Source organism: Plecotus auritus, assembly GCF_963455305.1.
Source record: "Plecotus auritus genome assembly, chromosome: 8".
NCBI classification, from domain to species: Eukaryota; Metazoa; Chordata; class Mammalia; order Chiroptera; family Vespertilionidae; genus Plecotus; species Plecotus auritus.
In genome coordinates this window covers 109,318,792-109,343,777 of record NC_137782.1, presented here as the reverse complement: position 1 = coordinate 109,343,777, position 24,986 = coordinate 109,318,792, and the positions used below count along the sequence as shown (strand labels likewise).

Below are 24,986 nucleotides of genomic sequence, written 5' to 3'. Positions count from 1 at the left end.
TCCTCTGCATGTTCACCAGCCTTGGTTTGTTAATCCTCATTCACAGGTCAGGGAGGTGAGAGGGTGACTCTCAGGCTTGACCCTGGAGGCATCCTGTGCCTTCTACCCAAAGGTCTATATTTCCCGGTCCCCAGTCAGTGGTTCTTCTCACTGAGAAAGAACAAAGGGGAAGAGTACCAGAAAGGCCTCCCCCAGCAGGAGTGGGGGTTTGGTGCAAGTGGTGGGCCCTCACTACACTGCTCAGTACCTCTCTCTCCAGGAAACCTCTGGAATCCTGAGCGAGGTTACCAGAGCTGTGTCCAAGGACAGGAGGGTGGGGGCTCAGTAGGGTTCCGGTTTGAGGGAAACAGATTTGGACATAGGCTTCTCAGCATGTCTATAAGAGTCAGGAGGGGTAAATGTTCTTTAAAATCAGGAAGGATAGTAAGGACTTGATTTTTAGAAGCCACAATGACACTCTATCATCTTCCAGCTGACAATGCGCCACTCTCCAGACTGGAATCGGGGCAGGAAGTTTGCATTCTACTCCCAGAGGCCAGCCCCCTTCCCTGTAAGAAATAAAAAGAGGGGAGGGGGGCTTGGTTTCCAGGGACTGGGCAGCTGGAGGATGGTGAGACCCCCACTGCAGGCCGAGCTGCAGGTCCGGACAGGAGAACTAGCCTCCCGGGTCCCCTTTATTTCCTTTAACTTACTGACTCCAGATATTTTAAACGGTTTGTTTACGGCGCTGCTGGAGGCGGCACAGTTAACTCTCACGGGCCTGGGGCGTCGGAAATTTCCCGGCCGCGACTCCAGGTCTGCAGTCCCCGCCGCCAGGGTGCCCGGCGGGGTCACGGTGATCCTGGGCCCGAAGGAGCGGGCCGGCCGGCCGGGCGGCGGGAGGTGCACCGGCGGCCTCTCAGCATCCCCCGCCCGCTCGCCCTGCCCCAGGCGCCCCGGAGCCGCCGCGAATCGGGGGCACGTAGGCGCGGTGGGCTGCGCGGCCTGCGGGCGCCGCGGGACCCCGAGGGGCGGCGCGGGGAGCGCAGGGGCGCGCGGCGGGCGCGGCTCGGGGCTCCGGGTGCGCGCCTCGGCCTCGCTCGCGCACACGCGCCTCCCAGAGGAGAAAGAGGCGGCGCGCGGAGCGGCGGGGGCAGCGGGCCGGGCGCGGGGCGGGGAGGAGGAGGGGCGCGGCGGCGGCGCGGCGAGCTCGCCGCTCTCCTGAGTGAGCCGGCCGCGAGCCGGGAGCGGGTGAGTGTGGCCGCTGCCGCCGCCGGCCCCGCGTCAGGGGTGGGGGCGCGGGGAGCCCGACCGGGTGGGAGTGCGGGGGGCGGCGGCGGCCCGGGCGCAGCTGGGATGCACCTTGAGCTCCGCTTTTCGTTGCAGCGCGCGGGCGGCCGGAGCCTCGGAGGCGGCGGCGCTGACACCGACACCTCCCACCATGGACAGCTTTGACTTAGCCCTGCTCCAGGAATGGGACCTCGAGTCGCTGTGGTGAGTCCCACGCCGGCGGCCGGGGCGGCGGGAGCGACGGGGGCCGTGGCCCGACCTCACCTGGGCCGGGGGCTGCGCGTTGGGGGTGGGGTGGTCCGGCGCTCGCTACCCCCCTCCTCCCCGGGCGGCCGCGCGGCCGCCTGCCCGTCTCCGTGCCCCCTTTCCAGTCTCCCCTCCCGGTGCCGCACGCCCCAGCCTTGGGGCCGGTGATCTGGTGATCTGGGGAGCCATGGAGAGAAAAGACAGAACCGATTTGTAGAACGTGTCACTAGTGCTAGGTCCACCCTTCGACCCCCGAGCCCTGCTCTCTCCCTTCCCTCCCCCGAGTCCTCTCGCTCTTCTCGGGTGCACATCCGCTACCCCCTGGAGTTGGGCTGTGGGGAAGTGCCCTTAGAGGATGCTCCCGCCACTGCGTGCCGGCGCCGACGCCGGTCCTGGCGGCTTCGTCCTCTCTGCCCCTCCCACCCACTCCCACCCGAGACAGAAGTGAGCGCCAGGGCAGGGGCGAGTGTTTCTCCGTGCGGGAATTCAGAGGCCTCGGCCCAGGGAGACTCATTTCCTCGAGGTTCACAATTCCTTTGGGCCCTTTCTGCACACCTCGCACAGTGCTCCTCTTCCCCACTCCACCCACCCGCGCCGCGTGCAGCCCTCACGCCGGCTCGCGGCCCGCGCCGGGCGCTGGCGGCCTGGGAGCCTCCAGGTTCTGTGCTCGGTTCTCACGTTGAGGAACTGCTGTAGGTAAATCGCCGCTAGAAGCAGTTTAATTCCGGTTGCTGGTGTTTTAAAAACCTCATTGGCTGTTTCAACATCCTTCTTACCGCTAACCCCCCTCCCTCCCTGCCCTCCTCCCCCCCCCCCCCCCCCCCCCGCTTTTAAATGTTTCCAACCAGCCGTATTCAGGTGGTAAAATTACTGCCTGCATATTATTCCTGGAGGAACTTGTGTTCTGTTTAATATTTACGGGAATGAACATCTGCTGAAACAAGCATATTAACTGCACTCTGTTCTGCCCTGGGTAGTCGCTTATTGTAGAGCTGAGCTTTTTTTTTTTTTTTTTTTTTTTGGTTTAATTCCGTAAAGAGTTCACATGTGTCTACAACTCCAAGTGGTGTGCACATGAATATGCAATGTACAGTTTTAAAGCTCCACTGCTTTATGATTTGTAGATCGTCGAGATGATATATGGATGTATGTATATTTTCAGTGATTTAGGTTTCTAGTGACTTTTATCTTTCTAAAGCCAGGTGTCACACACTTGACACAAAGCTAGCGCATTGTGGAACAGTGTCTTATAAAATACATGAGGATGGGCCCTGATGTAATAAAACTTTTATGTATTACACTGTGGAATATTGGGAACTTCAAAGAGCCAGTGTAAAATGAATATGAAACATGTTATATTACTCTATAAAAGTTGCTAATTACTGTGTTGTTGCTCCAGGGTTATTTCAGCCTTTCATTTACAGATACCTATTATTTTACAGGTTTACATTTAGGAATGTTAGTTTCTGGCACAAATTCAATAGGTTTCTAGAAAGAAACTGTGCTTTAAATGTGACTTTTGCTTTTAAAAGGCAGTTTTTCAGTTGTAGGGAGGGACATTGTTTTGGCATATTTTTAATGCTGCTTGTCTGCTTGCTTATTCAAATCAAAGCCCCCTCATGATTTTTACAAGTAATATTTTGAAGTGTCAGCCATAATCTGTGGGCTTTTTCAGCACAGGGCCTCAGCCTATTTCCCCTTGCAGCCTTAGTTTCCAGGTGAGTTACCTGGAACACAATCACACAATAAATATCTGCTGAGTTGACTTGAAATTTACATAAAGTGAAAAAAAATCATTTTTTAAAGTTGCTATACATTCAGTCAAATTTAACCAATGCATTAATTTATCTTTGGCTTATGCAAGTGTACAGTCTGTACATTTATGAAAGTACTTGACTGAGGGAGTCTTTCTAGTTTGCAGATGTAGACATTACATTTTACACAAGCTTTTATGTTTCTGATAAAGATAAATCAAACTCCTTGAGTATGCATTTTAACAGAGATGTTTTCTGAGTCATGGATACATTTTTGGATGGTATTTTCTAATTAAATTTTATGGTTTACTTTTAAGCTTATAAGTTTTTAAGTTTATGACTTACTTTTAAGGTTACATATAGACTAGAGGCCTGGTGCAAGAGATTCATGCACTTGTGTGGGGGGGGTGTCCCTCAGCCCAGCCTGCACCCTCTTGCAGCCTGGGAGCCCTCGGGGGGATGTCCAACTGAAGGCTTAGGGGATTGGGCCTCAGCAGGCAGTCGGACATCCTTAGCGCTGCTGCAGAGGTGGGAGAGGCTCTTGCTACCCGCCACTGCGCTTGCCAGCCATGACCCTGGCTTCTGGCTGAGCAGCGCTCCCCCTGTGGGAGTGCACTGACCACCAGGGGCAGCTCCTGCGTTGAGCATCTGCCCCCTGGTGGTCAGTGCGTGTCATAGTGACTGGTTGTTCCACCGTTAGGTCGATTTGCATATTACCCTTTTATTATATAGGATATTCAAAATAACTAACATTTGTGTATTTTCTGCATGTCAGACATTTTCATATGCATTGTTTTCTTATTTGAATCATAACAATCCTAGAGGTGACAAGTTGTAGTAGTCCCATTTTATAGACATAGAAATGGAGGTTTGAACTGTGAAGAGACTATAAAAACAAATGGACATTTAGTGAACACTTACCACTTACCAGATACTGTTCTAAGTAATTACATGTTTTAACTCTGTTCTAAATACATTACATGTTTTTTATGTCATTTAATCCTCAAAACAAACAACCTTAGGAAGCAAATACTATTATTATTCCCATTTTATAGTTTGGGAAAACGAGGGTGGGGAAGAGCAGGTAATTTGTCCAACATCACATATCTAGAACTCAAGGACCTATAGTCAGACGAGGCATTAATTTCAAAGCTCAGTTTTCTGATTTAAAATGCGTTTTCTATAATACTGCTGATGTCTCCCAGTTTATGAGGCTCTAAAATTAATTACAAAACAAAATTTTGATGGACTTGAAAATAAGGTTTTGTTAAAATATGAAAGAAAGAGAAGGTTAGAGCCCTAAATGATACTGATCTAAAACTAAAAATTTGAAAATGAAATACCAAGATTTAGGAAATTATGCCTATCTTATTTGAATTAACTTATGTATATTTTAAATATATATAAATTTAATAAGAATGTAATGTAAATATATAAATTTAAAATAAAGATCACTAAAAACTTCTTTCTTTAATTCATTTTAGAAAAAACACTTTTCTTCGGAGAGGTATTGGTTAATGGAAAAGAGAATTGTATTTTAATCCCTAAGTTTTTTTTTTCTAATTGGTAGGCATCATTTTCCAATAAAACAAATTGCAGTTTGTTAGTTATGTCTGTAGTTTTGAATCTTCAATAGTTTAGTCTAGTGGTCACAGAAAGTGTCCCCAGATGTCTGTATAGTCATTATAAAGAGAACAGCTCTGTGCTATAGAATATAATCAACATAGACAATTAGTTGATAATTCATGACCCATCTCCTCTGCCTCCTTACACACTCCCCCCCCCCAACACACACACACACACACACACTCAGCAACAACTACCCTTATTTTTCAAGGGAGGTCTTTTGACTTCCAGATAGCCGCTTCAGCGTTTCATTTCAGCCACACCTTAACGTTGAGAAGAAATTTCCGCTTTTAATTCCGTTTCCCACTTCTGATTTGAAGCAGGAGTGGAGAATGTGGAACAAGGTGAATACACTCATTCTCACCAGTGCCACATCTGTGGAGTTGCATCCCCTGAAGAGTCTGGGATTCAGTCATTCAATTGCTCTCAGGGGCAGATATCCACAGGAGCAGGGTCCCAGCCTCCCACACCCCACTCCCTCCCTTCTCCCTGCTCTTCACCAGCTTCTCATCAGCTGGGCATGTAAGCCATTCCTCAGGGCCTTTAAAATAACGTCTGTCCCTTATAACAGGCTAACTGTTGCTTTTACTCATTTAACAAATATTTATTGATCATCTCTTTAAGTACAAGACCTTGTGCTGATTGCTGTAGGGGATACAAAGATGAATAAACTGTGGGTTGATACGTAATTGTCTAGCAGGGGAATGAGAAGGGTGAAAAAGGAAGTTTTGAACATTTTTTATTCAGAAGACAGAAAGACCACACTTGGGACTGGGGTGGGAGGTGGAGGAGGGAAAGAGAAAAAATTGAGTTAAAAAAAAAAAAAGGCTTCCATGGAAAAGGTGGCCTTTGAACTAAGCCTTGGAAGATGAATGGAATTTTTACGGAGGGTGGGGGTGGGGGTATTGACAGGACATAGAGGCATCTTGGGCAAAGAAAGAGCTTGAACAAAGGCTTTCATGATGTATCTGAAAGATCCTTTCATGAACCATGGTGGAATTACCTATACACCAAGTATTTTAAAGATGCAGAACTTTGTCATCATGAGTTACTTTCAGTGAATGAGAAAAGTTTTCCAAAGTGAGCTTGGTCAAAATTGGATTTAATCTTCGTTAAATATAAATACAGTTTAGTTATTGGGGAGAAAGTCTATCGAAGTATAATAGTAAATATTCCGATTCCTCTACACTACACTCCCGTCCCCAATAGCTTCACATAGGCCAGAATCTATTTACTTTTGTCCAGATAGGCATTATACTTTATATTCTTTCAAATTTGAATCTTTGAAGTTATAATTAATGGATATTTTATACTCATAAATTTGTTCAATATAATAAGCATTCATGGAGTATTAGGCATAGGATAGGTACTCTAGAGCAATGGCTTGCAAATGTTTCAGACCATCACTTACCGTAACAAATACATTTAACATCACAACCCACTATATTCATGAACATACAAACAAATAACTGAAATAAAGTGTCATGAAGCTATACTTACTGGTACTATGTATGATGCACTGACAATTTCTATTCTATTCCTTTTCTTTTTAAAAAATTTCCCATTCATGGGTTTCAAACAAAATAACAACAACCCCCCCCCCCCTCAAACCCCACTGTAGGGGATGCAAAAGAAAGAGAGTTTTCTGGGAACTTGTAGGAGAGTAGCCATACGTATAAATATCTGCAAAAGCTGACTTTGCCCATTTCAAGGAGATGAGGCCACATCCCCTTGAGAGAGTGAGACCTTCATGGTTAACTGGCATTTGACATAGATGCTGGAGGTGTAGAAGTTCAGAAGGAGAAAATTAAAGGGAGGAAAGTCCTTTGGAGAGAAGACTTTGACTAGGAATAGGACCAAATGAGGGTGGAGGTAAAGTTATTACCAGAAGCAGGGTGGGGATGCACTGCGCTCCTGCAGGGAGAGGGGGCAGAGCAGAGCACTAACAACTGTGTCTTCAAATGATGCCTCCCCGTGGTGTCTACTGACACACTAGGTTCTCTCAAGTCAACTGCTAGCGGACGTATGTGCCGAGGCCCTGGCTTCTTCCAGGCTTCCTTAGCCTGGCTTCCCTGGCACTTCCTAGTGTTAGAAAACTGCTCCAGACCCTGCTCTTGGTGCCTCTACTCCTCCAGCCCCAGTGAAGCAAGTATTTCAAGGCCTGCCCCATTCCTTTGTCAGCCCTTAGAGGTCACAACAGCTCACCAGGACACAAAGAGCAGAAGTGGCGGTGCCCGCCCGGTGGTGGGACCACCACCTTCTTTTGGGTGAGCTGAGTCCAGCCTTAGTTCTACAGCGAGTGGTCTAGAGCAGTGATTTTCAACCTTTTTCAACTCATAGCACACAAAATACTAAAATTCCGTGGCACACCAAAATATATACATTGAGTGGCCAGATTATTATGATCTCTGAACACATAATAATTTGGCCACTCAATGTATATCCTATTTAATAAAAGGCTAATATTCAAATTGTCCCCTTGACCAGGAGTTCGACCAGCAGGCAGGCCAGCCAACCACCCATGTCCCCTCCCCCTGGCCAGGCTGGCCAGACCCCACCCACGCACAAATTCATGCACCAGGCCTCTAATATACATATACTGAGTGGCCAGATTATTATGTGTTCAGAGATCATAATAATCTGGCCACTCAGTGTATTTTTTGCGAATCTGTCAAAAAAATAGGTATAATTTTGATTCATTCACATCAGACAGCTGTATTGTGTTGGGTGTTGTCATTCTTTTATTTGACCATCAGGGGAAAGAGGTCAGTGCCCCTGACTAAATAGTCAGGTATTGCATGTTTTAAACATTCTTATGGCACACAAGTGAAAAATCGCTGGTTTAGACCCCTGCAGTTGGCAGCTCCCATTGGCTAGAAGTGGCGGTGTGATTGGCTGCGGCACTCTAATTGACTGAGAGCCCCCCCAGAGGGGCTCTCCCGCTGCCTCAGGGCTCAGGAAAGGATCTCAGTATGTGCAGCGTGAATACAGGAAGTGGGCAGAAGTTGTTCATATGGGAAAATACATAATCCTATATAATAAAAGCCCAGGGACCATAATGGCAGAACAACCAGAACGACTGCTCGACTAGTCACTGTGAGGTGCACTGACCACCTTTTGGTCCCTTTCCCTGGCCTGCAGGCTCCGATCGCTAATGGTGAATGGGGACCCGTGTTTGGTGGCGGGGGATGTGGGTGGCACCAGGCCAAGGCCCCTGCCCCACCAGTCGTCCCACACAGAGAGGGCAACTGGCGGCAGGGGTGGGGCTGGTGAGCGGGCGAGAACGGCTGACCTCTCAGTCCTTCCCCTGGCCATCAGGCTCCCATTGCCAGATGGGGAATGGGGAATTGGGGTGGGTGGTGGTGGGGGGCGGGAATGGCGAGTTGGCTGAATGGTCGACCTCTTGGTCCCTCCCCCATAGGCTCCGATCGCCGCTGATGGTGAACGTGAAACTGGGGTGGGTGGCAGTGGGGGGCGGGGCCGGCTGCTGGCAGCCGGGGAAGATGGCCCTGATTGGAGGCTAGGCTTAGGGACTATATCTGAGCACAATTTCGTGCACCAGGCATCAAGTACAAGAATAAATGCTGTGTTTCATGGACTCACAATTGTAAACCTAGTTTTGCCCATCCCTGTGTATATCCGAGAAGAATGGCTTCCAGGCTTAGGGCCTGTGGGCTGCAGCCTTGAAGGGGCTGGTGGCCAGCATGGAGGAGGCAGGGATATGTGGATGGGAAGCAGTGAAGTGCTGGGGTCAAGGAGCCGAGTGCTGTATCCACTCAGTGCCAAAGGTGGTATGTTTTGGAGCAAGCCAGGTTCGTGGGAGCAGGGCGGGGGGTGGGGGGCGGGAACGGTGAGGGCTGCCAGGATAACAGGGAGACTGTGCGTTGGATATACAGATGGGTTTTAACCAAATGCCTTTTGATGATGCTAAGGATGAGTGTTGCGTGGGGAAATGACTCCTTCCTGTGTTCCAGATTCTCTCTTGTGAAAATGTACGAGGTTTATAAAATGCTAAGAATCTATTTTGGGAGAATGTCCCTTGGAACTAGAGAGGGTCAAATCAATGACACTTTAGGTTTAGCAACTTGAACCAAGGCCCTTTGGCGTACTCTTAATTACAGTAACAGTCAAATTAGCAAAAAAAACTTAATCTCTTAAAATGGAATGCAAAATTTTGTGTGTGTGTAAATGGAGTTTGTAACCTACGGTTTGCCTGTTTAAATTCTCTTTATTTGGGAATAAAGCCTAAGTGGCAAAATCAAGGCCATAAAAGACAATTTTAATATCATTTAAGGCTAACATAATGTTTCCTTGTTTTATGTCAAAGTGAAATCCATACAACTTATATTCAGTGTTGCCTGTTCCCTTTTGTTTGGGAATTTAATTGAGGTTTCTGAATTCAACTGGCTCCAACCTTGCTTTCTTTTTGGCCCTGGGCAGCTCACGATTTTTCTCATTTCCTATTCTCAGTCTTGGTTTAATCACTTTTAAAATGACAGCACTTATGCTGGCCTACCTCATAGGGTTGTGATGTTAAGTAATAAAAGTGTCAATTGCTTTGCGAAGGCCAAATGTAGTTAGTTCTTTTATACCCTTTGCTTCACTAAAAAACACCTCTTTATCATAAACAAGGAAAGATACAGAAAGGCCACGTTGGGTCGGGTCATCCATCTGGTGGAGTTCTTTCTCTCCCTGGCAGTGGGATCCGGGGATGCTTTTAAGGAGACATTGGTGGTTTTCCTTCATTGCACATCATAGTCTAGCAGACAAATATGCCCTTGCTTATGGTCGTACTACTAACATATGTAGATATATTAACCATTACATAATCTTTGATGTTTCACCGAGAATGTATTGAATTACTACCCATTACATCAAATGACTTCATTTGGCACTGTGGGTCTCATTAAATTATGTCAGGCTAATCATAATTCAGTTTCAATAGAAACAAAATACAGTTCTACCAGGGTAGGAGGATGCCACACCATCCAAGAAACTAAATGGGGTGAGTCTATGGAAACTTAACACCTGGGGACAGGGGAGGCGCCCTCAGACTGATTGAAGGCGTTGGGTTGCTCAAGGGCACAAGGAGGATCAGTGGGTGTGACAGTAGCTAAAAGGGAGGTGACACCCTTGGGTTTAGAGGTGACAGTTAGCTGTCTCTAGGAGGCTGTAGACCTCCTGCCAGGTACTTTTGGAAAGAGATTCCTGGGTAAGTGGACCAGCAGCAGTTATCTCTGAGAGTCCTCCCACTTTCAAAATTCTACAGCCGTTCCAGTCCTAGGGTTGCCGAATCAAAGAGTGCAGAAGTCATTCATTGTGTGTACTTGTGTCTCTTCCTCTTTGCAATATCTCCATGCACATGTGGAGAAAGGCAGAGGGTACTCAAACTTCTTCATGGAATTTCTGCCCAGCAGGCTCACTGTTGGCTGAGGTAAACACAATGTCTGTAATTTGGCGACCACACTATCATAGCAACTCAGTTTAGAGTTATGCGCTTACCTTGATGCTGAAAAATTGTTTTCCTTTTTATGGACAGAAAATTGGTTTTCAAAAATCCTCTGGAGTGCTATAACGTGAGTCTGTCTTACTTAAGTTTTTCTTGTCACACCTGTACTGTTTACCTGAGTTATGAAGTGACAGAACAGATTTTCTGTCATTGTTCACTGAAATGTTAATTAGTTACCTGGCAGTTTAGCTAGAAAAGGGCTTTACTCTAGTGGATCATCATCAGTTCTGGGAAAGAACCTGTTTTTTGTTTTCAAATTTCAAAATATATCTGTTTTTCTCTAAAGTATATTATGAGGAAGAAGAGACCCAGGGTGTAGAAAACTGGTTTGAGTATGTAGGTCAGTATGGTATTCACTAGTGCCTCCCAAACATTACTGTGCATCAGGTAGCTTAGGGATCTCAATAACATATTGGTTCTGATTTAATAGGTCCAGGGCAGGGCTCTGATTCTGCATTTCTGATCAGCTCCCAGGTAATACTGCTGGTCCACAGACCTAACTTTGAGTAGCAAGAACTAAAGGGATATAAATGCCTTTGAAAAGAAGATCTTTCAAAATACTTTATTTTTCCTCTTTATTTTGGGGCGGCTTTGTATAATAACATTATAATTCCATAATGCCAGGAGTTACATTTAGATGCAGCATTTATTTTTGGGCATCTTTCTGATATTTCTGATGAGTGAGGGGGTGGTTAATTGTATCCTAGCGGGGATACAGCAGGAAACAAAAACCTAAATGAACAAAGTTTGTGATAAATAGGCTAATCACTTTTACAGCTTTGCAGTTCTTGTCAGTCCTTCAAAGGCTGCTTCCTTCTGTGTCAGGTGGGAATGCCGAGTAACGGATAGCCTTACAGACACTTCTTGATTTGTCGGGAGTCTCACCATAACTCCTGTAGGTGCCCAGAACTCAGGCCAAATGTCTGCATTCTCTCCCAGCCATTCTCCTTTGGGAGGGAACTGAAGGTGGGGAAAGAGGGGGAGGTGGGGTCGTGACATTGGTGTATGTGTGGGGGCAGCTACTTGCAGAATTACTGCACGACCCTGTGGCCATAGCAGCAAATTGCAACTTTCCTCCTGTCCTAGGGGAAATCACAACTCAGCTCCAAGTGGGACCAATGGCAAGTGTCAGGCGCCTCAGATGGGACCTTCCATCCCCGGCCTGCCAGGCACCCTCTCCTCAGCCCTACCACAGTGCCTTAAGTCCATCAGATGGTCAGACTGAGCTGCAGTCTCATGTTTAATTTTCAATCTTATTCCATTAGAAAAACATGTGCAGACAGGACTGATTATGTGAGCAAATACAGCACAATTGACTTTGAATGTGCTGTGAGATTGGCAGGAAGTTTATTTACTTTATCTTCTTAATGAGGGTTTGTGTGTGTGCATGGGCGTGCGCACGCGTGCACACACACATCACATCATACACACACTTCCATTCTCTGAGATGGGCAGAGAAGACTGTTGCTAATAAGAGAAAGCCAGACTTGGTTTAAACAATTGCGACTATTTCATATTTGAAAATAGCTGGCTTTTCAGGAACACTGGTGACTGATTTAAAGCTTGCAGCCGTGGGACACAGGTGACCCACAGAGGAAGTACTTGCAGTAGTTTTTAGCCCATTTTTTGGGGCAGTACTTCTCACTTGTGCTTCCAGTGGCCATAATATTGCCTTATACATCATAATCCAATATGTTACCTAATTGTATTTGGCCATTTCTTATGATATGCAACATATGTTCCACTGATGTAACTTTTCTTCAGATTGGGAGGAGGGAGGGAGACAATTACCCTCAAGTATGGAGAAAAGTTGGGCTCATAGTGAGGAAAATGATGATTGGTTGTTGCTTTGGTTTGTACTAATGTCATCAAATTAATGCATTTTCCTCACATTGGAGAAACTGTTTTATTGGCTATCAATATATGGTACAAAGACTGGAATAGCCAGGTGATTTGGACAACTCTTGGGGGGAATAAGGACTCTCAAGGCAGCGGTTTGCTCAGGTGGGTCCTAAGGAAAAAAATCCCTTTCGTTCCTTATGAAACAATAACAACTGATGATGGTCAGGTAAATGCTGCCCTTCGGTTACATTACTCAGGCTCTCGGCCTTGACTGAGAAGACAGCAGTCAGCATGGCCCTGCCTGCTCCCTCTCATGCCAGCCGTGTTCCATGGCAGGGAGCCCATTGGTTCCTTCCTCAGAGCTGCTGAGGTGGAGAGTGCCGTGGAGCTGAGGACTGTACCTCAGGCTGAGAGGCAGGCATCTTGACTGACCATGAACTCTGCACTTTACTGACATATAGTTGTAGCCATGGTGGATTCACCTGTTGGCAGGTATAGCTCTAGAGACCCTCTGAGCAAAATATATGAGCTGTCTGTCATAGACCACAGCATCAGCAGTAATGGGAAGACCATCCTACTCCAGTGAGCATCCATATGAAATAGCCTTCTCTTTTGGATGCAAAACCAAATGATTTACTACTTTACGGTGGTATACCAGTTGAACTCTAGCTGGGTAACTGCCTAGGAGGAAGGCTTTAGCCAAGCCTTTGTTGTTAGGGCTCAGGTTGGGGTGACGTAGGTGAAGTCCACGCTGTGCCTGTGCACCGCTGATCATCTGCTGTGGGCTGCTTAGAGCTCGGCCAGGTGTGTGCAGAGCCTGCTGAGTCTCCTACTTGTTTCTCTCATTGAAGATAGGTCCTTCCCCAGAACATGCCATGGCCTCTTCTGAGAACTACACCTTTTAGGGCTGTCCTTTAGAGTGTTTGTCTTTTAATACGTAGAGTTTAATCTTTTAGTATGTGCAGAATACCTGAGGAAAGTCTTCTATGGGGAAGCCAGTGAATTTTACCTACGACCTAGCTACCCTTCCGTCCCCCTTCCTTCAACTTGAATGAAAACTTCAAGGCTAAGTTAATAAGTTCTGAGTATGAAAATTAAATATTTATAGTCTAAAAAGAAAGTATAATACTTTAGTTTCTAATATTTAGGTAGATAATAAGTTACATAAATTAATTTCTATTCCTTTCCTTACTCTTACCCCTCAACAGGACAAAAGTAATATTTAAAGTCCTAAAATATTATATCTAATAATATAAAATAGTATTGATGCTTTAAGCTGCTTTTTGTAACTTTCTTCCTCTAGATTTGTAGGTTTCTAGGCTGAGATGAACAACTATTTTTTTTTTAAAATTTTTCATTGATTTCAGAGAGAGGAAAGGAGAGGGAGAGAGGGATAGGAACATCAATAATGAGAGAGAATCATTGATTGGCTGCCTCCTGCATGCCTCCCACTGGGGATTGAGCCCACAACCTGGGCAAGTGCCCTGACTGGGAATCAAACCGCGACCTCCTGGTTCATAGGTCAATGCTCAACCACTGATGAGATGCTCAACCAGCCGGATGAGATGAACAACTATTAATTGAGCCAGACAGAAGTGAATAGACCACCTTTCTAGTTCTTGATGTGTTTATACTTTAGCCTGTAACAGATTATTTCAGATAATCTCTGTAGAGTTTTCACATGCTCTATTAGAGAATCCTAATGAGTACATAAAAGGGTACTCTACCCAGTATAGAGTTTTAGGGAAGAGTTCTTGGAGGAAGTAACTTCTATTTTGAGTTTTAAAGGATGGATTAGAGTAAGGCTGGGAGCAGGAGAGGTGTGGTAGGTGAAATAATGTCAGCAAAGGCAAACTGGTGAAAAAACAAGCATGTTGTGAACAATAGCAGTGACACGGGTAAGTGCAGGTCTGGAGCATTAGCAGTAGGAAGGCACAGAAGATGAGTCTGGGAGGTGGAGGCCAAGGGGCTAGGCTTTAGAGAGCCCTGCATGGCATTCCAAGGAGCTTGCACATTTTCTAGTAGGTGATGGCCTGCTATTGAGGGCTCTGAGCAGATGAACACAGTGGTCACATTTGCATTTTATTATTATGGATGAATCTGGTGGCTGGGGGATCAGAAGGTCAGGCAGGGATTGATGGTGCTTAGCCCAGGCCAGCGAGGATGGAGAGGAGGGGAAGGATTAGAGAAGTGTTTAGGGGATGACATTTGCAGAACTTGTTGATTGACAGGGTGGGGGGAATGAGAGATGATAATGGGCCAAATATGCTTTTAGACTATTCTGCTTGTGGGATGAGGTAGCGAGTATAGGAGGAGGAGAAGGAACAAGCTGAGTGGGGAAAGATAAAGTGTTTGGATTTAAATATGTTACCTTTGAAGTGCCTGTGGGCCATCCAGGTGAAATTGCCCTAAGAAAGTTTGCTGCATGAAAATGGCATTTAGGAAGGAGGTTAGGACAGAAATAAAGATTTGGGAGTTATCAACATACAGATGATGGTGACAGTTGTGAAATTGGACACGATTATCCAGGAAGAGTGAGGAGAGAATGAGAATAGTCTGAGGACACGGGGAGGGCAGTGAGGGAAAAGGAGTGTGTGAAGGAGTTTGAAAAGAAATAGGGAGGGTGGAGACCATGAGAGAGTGGAGTCCATGGTCAGCGGCTTTAGAGCAGTCACCTGACATGGAAAGGTCGAGGTGGCCTGTGGAATCGGCAGTGTCGTCAGTGTCGGCAGTGGGGGTGAAAGAATGAATGGGAAGTGGGACTATGAATGTTCTCACTCTTGAGGGGAAAGGTGGGCAAACTAATGGAGGAAGGTCTCAGAGAAGGAAGTGGGTGGGCCAGGCCCAGAATTAGAGGAAGAACATGGGGGTGGTTGTAGATGTAGATATGTTGTGTAGTGGAGACTTTTAAAAAAACATCTGTGAGAGCCCTGGCCCGTGTGGCTTTGTTGGTTGGGCATCATCTCGTGCACGGAAAGGTTGCCGGTTTGATTCCCTGTCAGGGCACATGCCCAGGTTGCAGGCTCAATACCCCATAGAGGGCATGCAGGAGGCAGCTGATCCATGTTTCACATCAATGTTTCTTTCTCCCTCTCCCTTCTCTCTCTAAAATTCAATACAAATATATTTTAAAAAAATCTGTGAGAAATGGAAGTTTCAGAGAATGGAACCACAGAGAAGAGGATAGCCTCAAATATTAGCCTCTGAAATGTCAATGATTAGTGTTTCATAGATATTTCTGAATCAGTGACTACTGAATGGAAAAATCTGCGTAAATCACTTTAGCATAAATTTATGTCATACCACCCATAATTTAATTAGTGTCTTTATAGAAGTAGCTTTGAATCAGAAGTAGCTGGATGAGGTTACAGAGCCAGGAAAAATTAGTGGACTTTTCTAACTGTGGACTATTTAAATGGATTTTTAAAAATCGTTTTCAGACATATAAGACTGACAAGTACCCTGTCATTTAATGGCAGTAACTCTGTAGAAGGACACTTAGCCCCTCTGGCCACAGGGTTTCTTATATGTAAGGAAGTGTAGTGAGCCCTTTACCAGTACCATGTCTCATTTAACCTGCATAACCTGTGAGGGAGGTCTGTTAGTTTTTAGAGAAGGAAACAAAGGTGCCAAGTAACTTGCCCAAAGACCCATAGCTAGTTTGTGCCCAGGCTGTCCGGCTCTGGAGTCATTACATGTGGTGGGAAGTCTGTCTCCCTGACAGAAGTGTGTGTGTGTGTGTGTGTGTGTGTGTGTGTGTGTGTGTGTGTATGTGTATGTGTTTGTGTATGTGTATGTGTATGGTCTACAACAGATACAGTGAGGTATGCATGGAAAAATATCTTGAGATCTTGAGGTTTACTTTGGGCTTTTAAAAAATATATTTTATTGATTTTTAGAGAGAGAGGAAGAGGAGGGATAGAGAGTTAGAAACATGGATGAGAGAAAAACATCATCTATCAGCTGCCTTCTGCACGCCCCCTACAGGGGATGGACCAGGCAACCTAGGCATGTGCCCTGACTGAGAATTGAACCAATGACCTCTTGGTTCCTGAGTTGTTGCCGGTCAACACTCAAGTACTGAACCACACTGGCTGAACTACTTTGGGCTTTTTAACTTAGAATGAATAATATAGAGTGTTCGAATGATTCTGTACTTTGGACTAATGGAATTGGAATTAAACAGGCTTTACTGTGCAAGGACTGTCTGTAATTGTAATTTAGGTACTGCTTCTTGTCAGTATTTAACATGTATAAAATGTTCATATATACACTGTATATATCTTCTCTTAATTATTTGTATGCTCATAAAATCACTAATTTGGCAAGTATTACATGTGAAGAAAATGGTAACAACTGTTTATTACGGCTGGTCAGATCTACCATAACACCTAAGTATAACTTTATCAATAACAATAATAATGGTGCAGCAATAAAATTAGTACAACTAATTTTACCTCTGAAAGTAATCTGACATTGTGATCCTTTTTTATGTAGATTATTTTGCGGTTTTTGTTTTTTTCTACATAAAAACAAACTGTCTCTTCTAGCTCCATGACTTATTCTATAAAAAAGTGTTTCTTGGCCCACCTGGTTTGGCTCAGTGGTTGAGCATTGATTTATGAACCAGGAGTTTGATTCCCAGTGAATCAAACCGGTTTGATTCCAAGTCAGGGCACATGCCCAGGTTGTGGGCTTGATCCCCAGTGGGGGGTGTGCAGGAGGCAGTTGGTCAATGATTCTCTCTCATCAATGATATTTCTATCACTCTCTCCCTTTCCCTTTCTCTCTGAAATCAATAAAAAATATATTTTTAAAAAAGTGTTTCTTTGATGATATGGAAAGAGTAAATGGGCTTAATTTATGTCATGAGATATTTGGGTGAAGTAAACTTAACGGATTATTGGCTTAAGGAATTGTGACATATTGAAACCCATGACAAGAATAACTTTAAATGTCATGTTTAAAAATTCTTAAGAGTAAGAAATTTTAAGGTAGGTTAAAAATACACCATTTGATAGTGGGAAGGGAAAGGGGCTGGGGGACAGCATGCAGTGGGTTTAAATTCTGACTGGGAGATTTACTAGGTGTTACCTTAAACAGGTAACTTAACAACTCTCTGAGCCTCAGTTTCCTCAGGTGTAAAATGGAGGTGTAATGCCTATGCCATTGATTTGATATGAAGACTAAATGAGATAATATACACAATAGCCTGGCCCATAGTAGGGCCTCAGTATATGGTACTTTATTATTAACTAGTGGCCCAGTATGCGAAATTCGTGTGTGGGGGGAGTGGTGTCCCTCAGCCCAGCTTGTACCCTCTCCAATCTGGGACCCCTTGGGGGATGGAGCAGTTGGTGGATAACCAGCAGTTGGACATCCCTCTCACAATCCAGAACTGCTGGCTCCTAACTGCTCACCTGCTTGCCTGATTGCCCCTAACTGTTTCTGCCTGCCAGCCTGATTGTCCCTAACTGCTCCCCTGCTGGCTTGATTGCCCCTAACCCCCTCTGCCTCGGCCCTGCACCTGGGACCCAGGATTCCCTCCTTCAGCTGACCATAGGCACCTGGGATCTGGGCTTCCCTCCCTCTGGTCAGCCATAGGTGCCCAGGCCGGCTGCAGCCGCAGGGGATGGTGGGCAGATGGCTTCACCTGGGCTGCAGCCGCAAGTGCTGGTGCCCGGGACCGCGGGGCGGGTGGCTTCTCCGTCTACCAGGCTGTAGCCAGCCTCAGGTGCTGGCACCTGGTTTCTCTGTCTCCCCCAGGATGAGAGGCAAGCGGATGTGAGGCTTCTGCAGCTGGCTGCAGCCTGGGATCACGGGGCAGGCAGCTTCTTTTGTCTCCTGGGCTGCAGCCAGCCTCAGGCGCTGGGGCCCGGTTTCTCCGTCTCCCCCAGGACATGGGGCGGGTGGACGTGAGGCTTCTGCAGCTGGCTGCAGCCTGGGATCACGGGGCAGGCAGCTTCTTTTGTCTCCTGGGATGCAGCTAGCCTCAGGCGCTGGGGCCCGGTTTCTCCATCTCCCCCAGGACATGGGGCGGGTGGACGTGAGGCTTCTGCAGCTGGCTGCAGCCTGGGATCACGGGGCAGGCAGCTTCTTTTGTCTCCTGGGCTGCAGCCAGCCTCAGGCGCTGGCACCCGGTTTCTCCGACTCTCACAGGCCTGGAGTGGCTGGGGGGTGGGGCCGCCGCCATCTTTGTCAGGTTAATTTGCATACTCACTCCTGATTGGCTGGTGGGCGTAGCGGAGGTATGGTCAATTTGCATCTTTCTCTTTTATTAGTGTAGATTCTTCTTTCCCTTTTCATGGCTTCCTTCATATAATTATATTCAGTATTTATATCTATTATGTTGCTTAAAGCATATTCAGAGGTAAATGTGAGTTACTTTTCCAGTTTGTATCTTTTTTAAAAAACTGATATCTTTTTTTTTTTTAAGTCTGTTCTTGTGTTTATTTCATGACTATGGCAGATAGATATGGAGGATAGTCTAATATTTTCTTTTGTTGTACACAAGGATTCATTCTTAATGACTTCACAAACCTCCTCAGTGCTGATATAATGAGCTCTATGCATTGTAGGTGCTAAGAACTATTCAAAATTATTACATGTATTTTAATCAAAATAGTACTTGAAAATTGGTGAAGACATATTTTATTTTTGAGGATTTTTTTTGTTCATTGCTTTTCAAGAGAGAGTGAAAGGGAGGGATGGGGGAAGAGAGAGAGAAAGAAACAAAGAGAGAGAAATGTCAATGTGAGAGAGACAACCCAGGTACTGTGCCCTTGATTAGGAATTGAACCCAAGACACTTAGGTGTGTGGCCAACACTCTACCCACTGAGAAACACTGGCCTGAGCAGCATTATATTATTAAATTTTTTAGTTTAGGTGAACTTAAGAGCAATGACTTTTAATAGCTCAAATGACAAAATTCTAATAACTCTTTTCTGGCAGTAACAAACTGAGGTCTCTCTACCATCTCAGGTGAATGGCTGTACCTTGACCTCATATCTCTACTTTGATCCATGTTCATATGCTTAATCCTCAGTTCCTGGACTTAGAATGAACTCAGATTTTCCAGTTGGGTGACAGACCACTGTGGTCCTGGTACAGTGAACCTAAGTCACGGATTCATTGTTTCTGTAGACTTCAGATTTGGGTGCTTTCTGTTGTTTTGATTCCCTTCTCTTATCACTGCGTCAATTGCTGATGCAGAACACAGGGTATCTTTACATCAAATCACTTGATTCTGGCACACCTGGGGATGAGTCATTACGTATGTGTTTCATACTGAATTGTGAAGTCAGCATCCCAGGACGGTTATTTATGACATCCGTCAGATACATTAAAGCCACAAGGGTGTTAAATGTTAGGATTGCAGCTTGTGTGAGTCGGCTTTGCTCAGGCGATGCTGTGTAATAACCACCAGATCTCAGAGGCTTACCATTTCAAAGTGTAGTTCTTGTCCATGTTACATGGCAGTTGAAGTCAGCTGTGCTCCGGTATCTTTTTTGTTCGAGGGCCCAGGCTGACAGAGTGCACCTTTTTGGAATATGCCATCCTCTTGGTGGAGGGGAAAAAAGGAGCCAGATGTCTTTTGGCTCCCATTTCATTGGCCTAGTAATCAGTGGTCGGCAAACTGCGATTTGCTGCTCTGTTGACTAATGAGTTTGCCGACCACTGGGATAGGGGCTTAATCAAAAGGAGCAACAACAGCCTATAATTATTGGAATCGAGAGTCTAGACCAGTGGTCGGCAAACTCATTAGTCAACAGAGTGGCAAACTGCGGCTCGTGAGCTGCATGTGGCTCGCGAGCCGCAGTTTGCCCACCTCTAGCCTAGTTAGTCACAAGGCCAGCCATGCCCAGGGTAAGGTAGGGAAATAGCCTCCTTTCACAAACAGGACTGCAAGTCACTGATGGCCAGCAGGATGCATATCCTCCTAGAGGGAGGGCAGTGAAAAATAACGGTGTACCGTGTACTGTGCAGCTAGTCAGTATTTTTAAATTAAAGAAAAATAGCAAGATTTACGAAATAGCCTATAGAACTGCCTGGTAGGATGCTCTTTTATATTATAAATAGTTCTGCCATTGGCCACTGGGATGAATTTTACTGAATTTATCATCTGGGGGACTGATGAAAAGTTTCCATGGTATAGGCTTACAACATTAGGAAAATAGTTTTTAAAAGTATGTGTTTATTTAACATTTCTTCTCTAAACGATTATTACGTCCTGATTCTTAAATTAATAACTTGACTTTGCTTGTCACTGACTAATTAGAATCAAATTATGAATAAAGAGCAAAATCTACACATATATTGGAAGGGAGTCACGCAACAAATTATCTGCTTTACAGAAAAATAGCTTCTATTAAAGTTTTCTTTAAACCTTTACTTATAACTTGAGCCCAGTTTCCGTTTTTGAAAGAATTTAAACAACAAAAGAAGATGTGGGAACCTATAGATACATAGGGAATGATAACTGACCGTTGATGTGAATGAATGGATATGTTAGTTTATTTTGAGGTCCTCATGGAATGAATGAATATGTTAGTTTATTTTGAGGTCCTGATGTGAAGGAACGAATATGTTAGTTTATTTAGAGGCCCTCATGGAATGAATGAATATGTTAGTTTATTTTGAGGTCCTGAGATAGAGAGTGCAAACGGAGTTTCCTGGAACTTAGCAGGATCTCAGAGTTTAGGTTTACCCTTAGCCCGCTTTATGCCTATGGATTTTAGAGTTGCAGGGTCTGTATTCAGGTCTTCAGAAAAGTAATAAATATAACTCCTTTCTGAAACATGGAACAATATTCCTTTATGTGAATGTTTGGTTTGTATTACCTATAAAGAAGCACGTCCAATATTGTTGGAATCGAATACCACTTTTTTTGTTCATTCTAAAGAAATTGATAAAGGAAACAGTCCACAACAATACTGTGAAGTGCTTAATGTTGTTTCAAATCTCTAGGAGACTGGACCAAAGTCAAATCTGAACTAAATAAGTGAAGATGTAGTCATTACTCTAGTTTGTATGAGCATCACAGTGCAATCTTTTTTTAAAAAATATATTTTATTGATTTTTCACAGAGAGGAAGAGAGAGGGATAGAGAGTTAGAAACATCAATGAGAGAGAAACATTGATCAGCTGCCTCCTGCACACCTCCTACTGGGGATGTGCCAGCAACCAAAGTACATGCCCATGACCAGAATCGAACCTGGGACCTTTCAGTCCGCAGGCGGATGCTCTATGCTCTATCCACTGAACCAAACCGGTTAGGGCAACATTTTGAACTGGTTGCAACTGCTATAAAGTTGCAATCACTCTGAAGAAAAATCCCTTAGAGGAAAATTAAAACTTGAGAAGATAGTGTTCTTTAGTGGGTCTAATAGAAGATCTTTTGTGGCTTCAAACTTTTTTTTTTATTATTATTTATTTGTTTTTTAATTGTTTGAAGTATTACAAATAGTACATATGTCTCCTTTTTTTCCCCCCCATTGACCTCCCCCCGGCCTCCCCTTCCCCCCAGTACATGCCTTTACCCGCCCCCCCCCCCCCAGTGTCTTTTATCCATTGGTTACGCTTATATGCATGCATACAAGTCCTTCGGTTGATCTCTTACAGCACCCCCCCAACCTCTTCTGCCTTCCCACTGTAGTTTGACAGTCTGTTCAATGCTTCTTTGCCTCTCTATCTATTTTTTTCCCCATTTCTTTCCTTTAAAAAAATCTTGCCTCTGCAGACTAGAAATAAACATATAATAACAAAAAATGTTTGAGTCCCAATTTCAGTGTCCAACAGTTCTGAGTCCCCGTTTCATTGTCAAACAGTTCCTTAAGTGTACATGTCAGCAATGATATCTGGATGGTGGGCACATGGTGGCAATGCAGGTCCGACCCTCTCTGGTTTGGTCCTAGGCAACCTGCTGCGTTGCACAGCTGCTGACTGCTAGCGTGGCAAGGTGTCGTCAGCGTCTTCCGTCTCTGGACTGTTTCTCTTGTCTTCGTGGTTGGAGCAGACCTGTCAATTCCTCTCTGTTGCAGGAGTACACATGGTCTTGGAGTTGTTTTCTGAAAATATACAAACATATTCTCGACCAAAAGTTAATAAAGGAATCTTTTCTATATAATTGATTTAGGATCCTTTTTATTTTTGCCCAAACGATTTTCCTTTGTCTTATTCTTCAAACTCTTTTCTAATTCTCATCACTTAACCTCTGGGCTATATTAACAAAAGTATCTTTCCCTCCACATTATCTAGAATTGTGTATATACCAGGAAACATTTTTCTTAACCAAATGTTATAGTTTTAAAAATGCTAAAGTAAATTCTGAATTTTATGTTCTTTTTAGTCAGGTTGAGATTAATGACATTAAAAGAGCAATATTTTTAGTTGCTAGTAATTATTGAGTGATGGAAGCATGAATCATTGATATTTTTACATTTTATTTTGTATATTGATCTTGCACTCTGCAACCTTGCTGAATGTATTTGTTAGTCCAAATAGTTGTGAGAGAGTGTGTGTGTGTGCTTTGCCTAAGATTTTATATATACAAGATCATGTCATCTGTGCATAGAGATAGTTTTGCTTCTTCCTTTCCAATCTGGATATCTTTTCTTTTTCTTGCCCAATTGGCCTGTTAGAACCGCCGGAATAATGTTGAATAGCAGTGGTAAGGGTGGATAGATATCCTTTGCTAGTTTGTGGTCTTGGAGGAAAGCTTTCAGTCATTACTTTAATAATGTCATCTGTGGGTTTTCATAGGTTTTATCAGGTTGATGAAGTTCCTTTCCATTTCTAGTTTGTTGAGTTTTTATATTGTTTTTATCATGAAAAGAGTATTTGATTTTGTCAAAGGCTTTTTCTGCATCTATTAAGATGGTCATGTGGATTTTGTCTTTTATTCTATTGATATGGCTTATTACATTGCCTGATTTTTGTATGTCGAACCAACCTTGCATTCCTTGAATATCTTCACCTAGTCATGGTGTATAATCCATTTGTACACTGCTAGATTCATTTTGTTAGTACTTTGATGAATGACTTCTTTTGAAAACTGATGTTTTCTAAAATTTTTTTTTTGCTATTGGAAGCTCAGGAACGCTGGAGAGAAAAACAAAGGCACCTGACTTTCCCAGGACTTCCCCATGGAAATACAGAATGACTGACCTTTAAGTGATAATCAGATTTAAAAATTCCCACATAATGTTATTATATGACATTCAGATTTAGGTCTTGGCCTGTGCAAGTTACTCAGGGTTTATTTATTTATTTTATTTTTATTTTTATTTATTTATTTTTTTTACTAGAGGCTCAGTGCACAAATTCGTGCACAGGTGGGGTCCCTTGTCCTGGCTGGCAATTGGGCCATCTCACCCAGTCCTGATCAGAGCCATCAGGGCCGGCTGGCTGGGAGGAAGGACTGTAGGAGGTTGGCCAGCCGCAGGAGGTTGGCTGTGGGAGCGCACTGACCACCAGGGGTAGCTCCTGCATTGAGTGTCTGCCCCCTGGTGGTCAGCGCGTCATAGTGACTGGTCAACTGGTCGTTCAGTCGATTGGTCATAATGGTCGCTTAGGCTTTTATATATATAGATTAGCTTCCTAATTAGTAAGCAGGATTATAAGAAGCAAATAAAATATGGTATGTGACTATACTCATATTACATGATGGTAAGATATAATTGCTTATATAATCATGTTAACATAATTATTTAGCACAATGGTCACAATTCAAATACATTCTGGGCCAAGAAGGAGTAACACAAGTGGATGTGATGGGGCTTGTAGCCACTTGGAAGATCCGTAACCTTGCTTCACTGCATTCAAATTCAAAGTAAAGTAAAGCATCAATAAAGTGAACAAAATAATCCCCAACCCCTTCTGTCCTGGCCATACATCACACAACTGCTTCCTCTGTGGGACCTCTGACTCAAAGGCCAGCTAGAAAAGTCCCCTTTTAATAGAATGGCCCATTAATATATTTCCTGGACTTGACTTTTTACCTGGATTATCCCATTGACATTATAACAAGAAGAACCACTGTCTTATTTTTCTCACCATTACTTTCTATTAGGTGTGTGAATTCTTATGACAGTTCAGCGACATGCTTCATAATTCTCACAGACCAGCTATGTTCTAGGTAGCGCTTTCTGGGGTTTCCTTAACAAATAAACAGAAAGTCAGAACTTGTATTTTCTTGGTACCCTGGCATTTAATAAAGTGATTTCTGTAGTTTTCTGTCTATAGTAAGTCAAGTGCTGATATCTTAAAACCTGTGTAGAAGGTTCTTTTGGAGCAAGAGCTAACCCAGCACCTGCACACGATTTGCTAAGTAGCCCATCCACAACAGTATCCATAAAACAGCTCTTGAAGCTGGACTCTTCACTCTGTTTGGAGGGAACCTTGGAGATCATCTCTCCAGTCTAGGTCCCTCATTTTACAGTAGAGAAAGCCAATATCTACAACTAAATGTGAGTCTAGTGGTCCTCAAATCTGGTTGTTTTCCAGAATCACTGGGGAATCCAGAGTCTCTGGGATTCTACTGAGGTACAGAAGACCCACAGTCCTGGGTGATTCTGACATCGCCAGTGTGTGTAATGGATTTGGGAATGGCAGCAGTGGGGCTGTGAGTGGTTTTGGAGTTCAGGGTATAGGGAGCTGAGTTGAAGGGCCTGATGGAGGGCTTGCATGTTGCAATAAAGGGTAGTAGCATTGAGGTGGCCTGGGAATTTAGGGATAGGAG

The 24,986-nt window shown here is 44.4% G+C and overlaps 1 protein-coding gene across 7 annotated transcripts in view; it reads left to right on the top strand.

The window, feature by feature from the left end:
• Positions 1-1,155: 1,155 nt before the first annotated feature.
• Positions 1,156-24,986, top strand: part of AFF3 (ALF transcription elongation factor 3) — a 559,583-nt gene continuing 535,752 nt past the window's right edge. For 5 of the 7 annotated variants that reach the window (XM_080683058.1, XM_080683056.1, XM_080683053.1 and 2 more), the window contains exons 1-2: positions 1,163-1,230; positions 1,366-1,473. In XM_080683058.1, the coding sequence (XP_080539184.1) occupies positions 1,421-1,473 (53 nt within the window). In that variant the 5' untranslated portion in view covers positions 1,163-1,230; positions 1,366-1,420. Of the gene's footprint in view, positions 1,231-1,365; positions 1,474-24,986 lie in introns of all 7 variants that reach the window. The other 2 variants (XM_080683054.1, XM_080683052.1) reach the window with 2 other exon arrangements.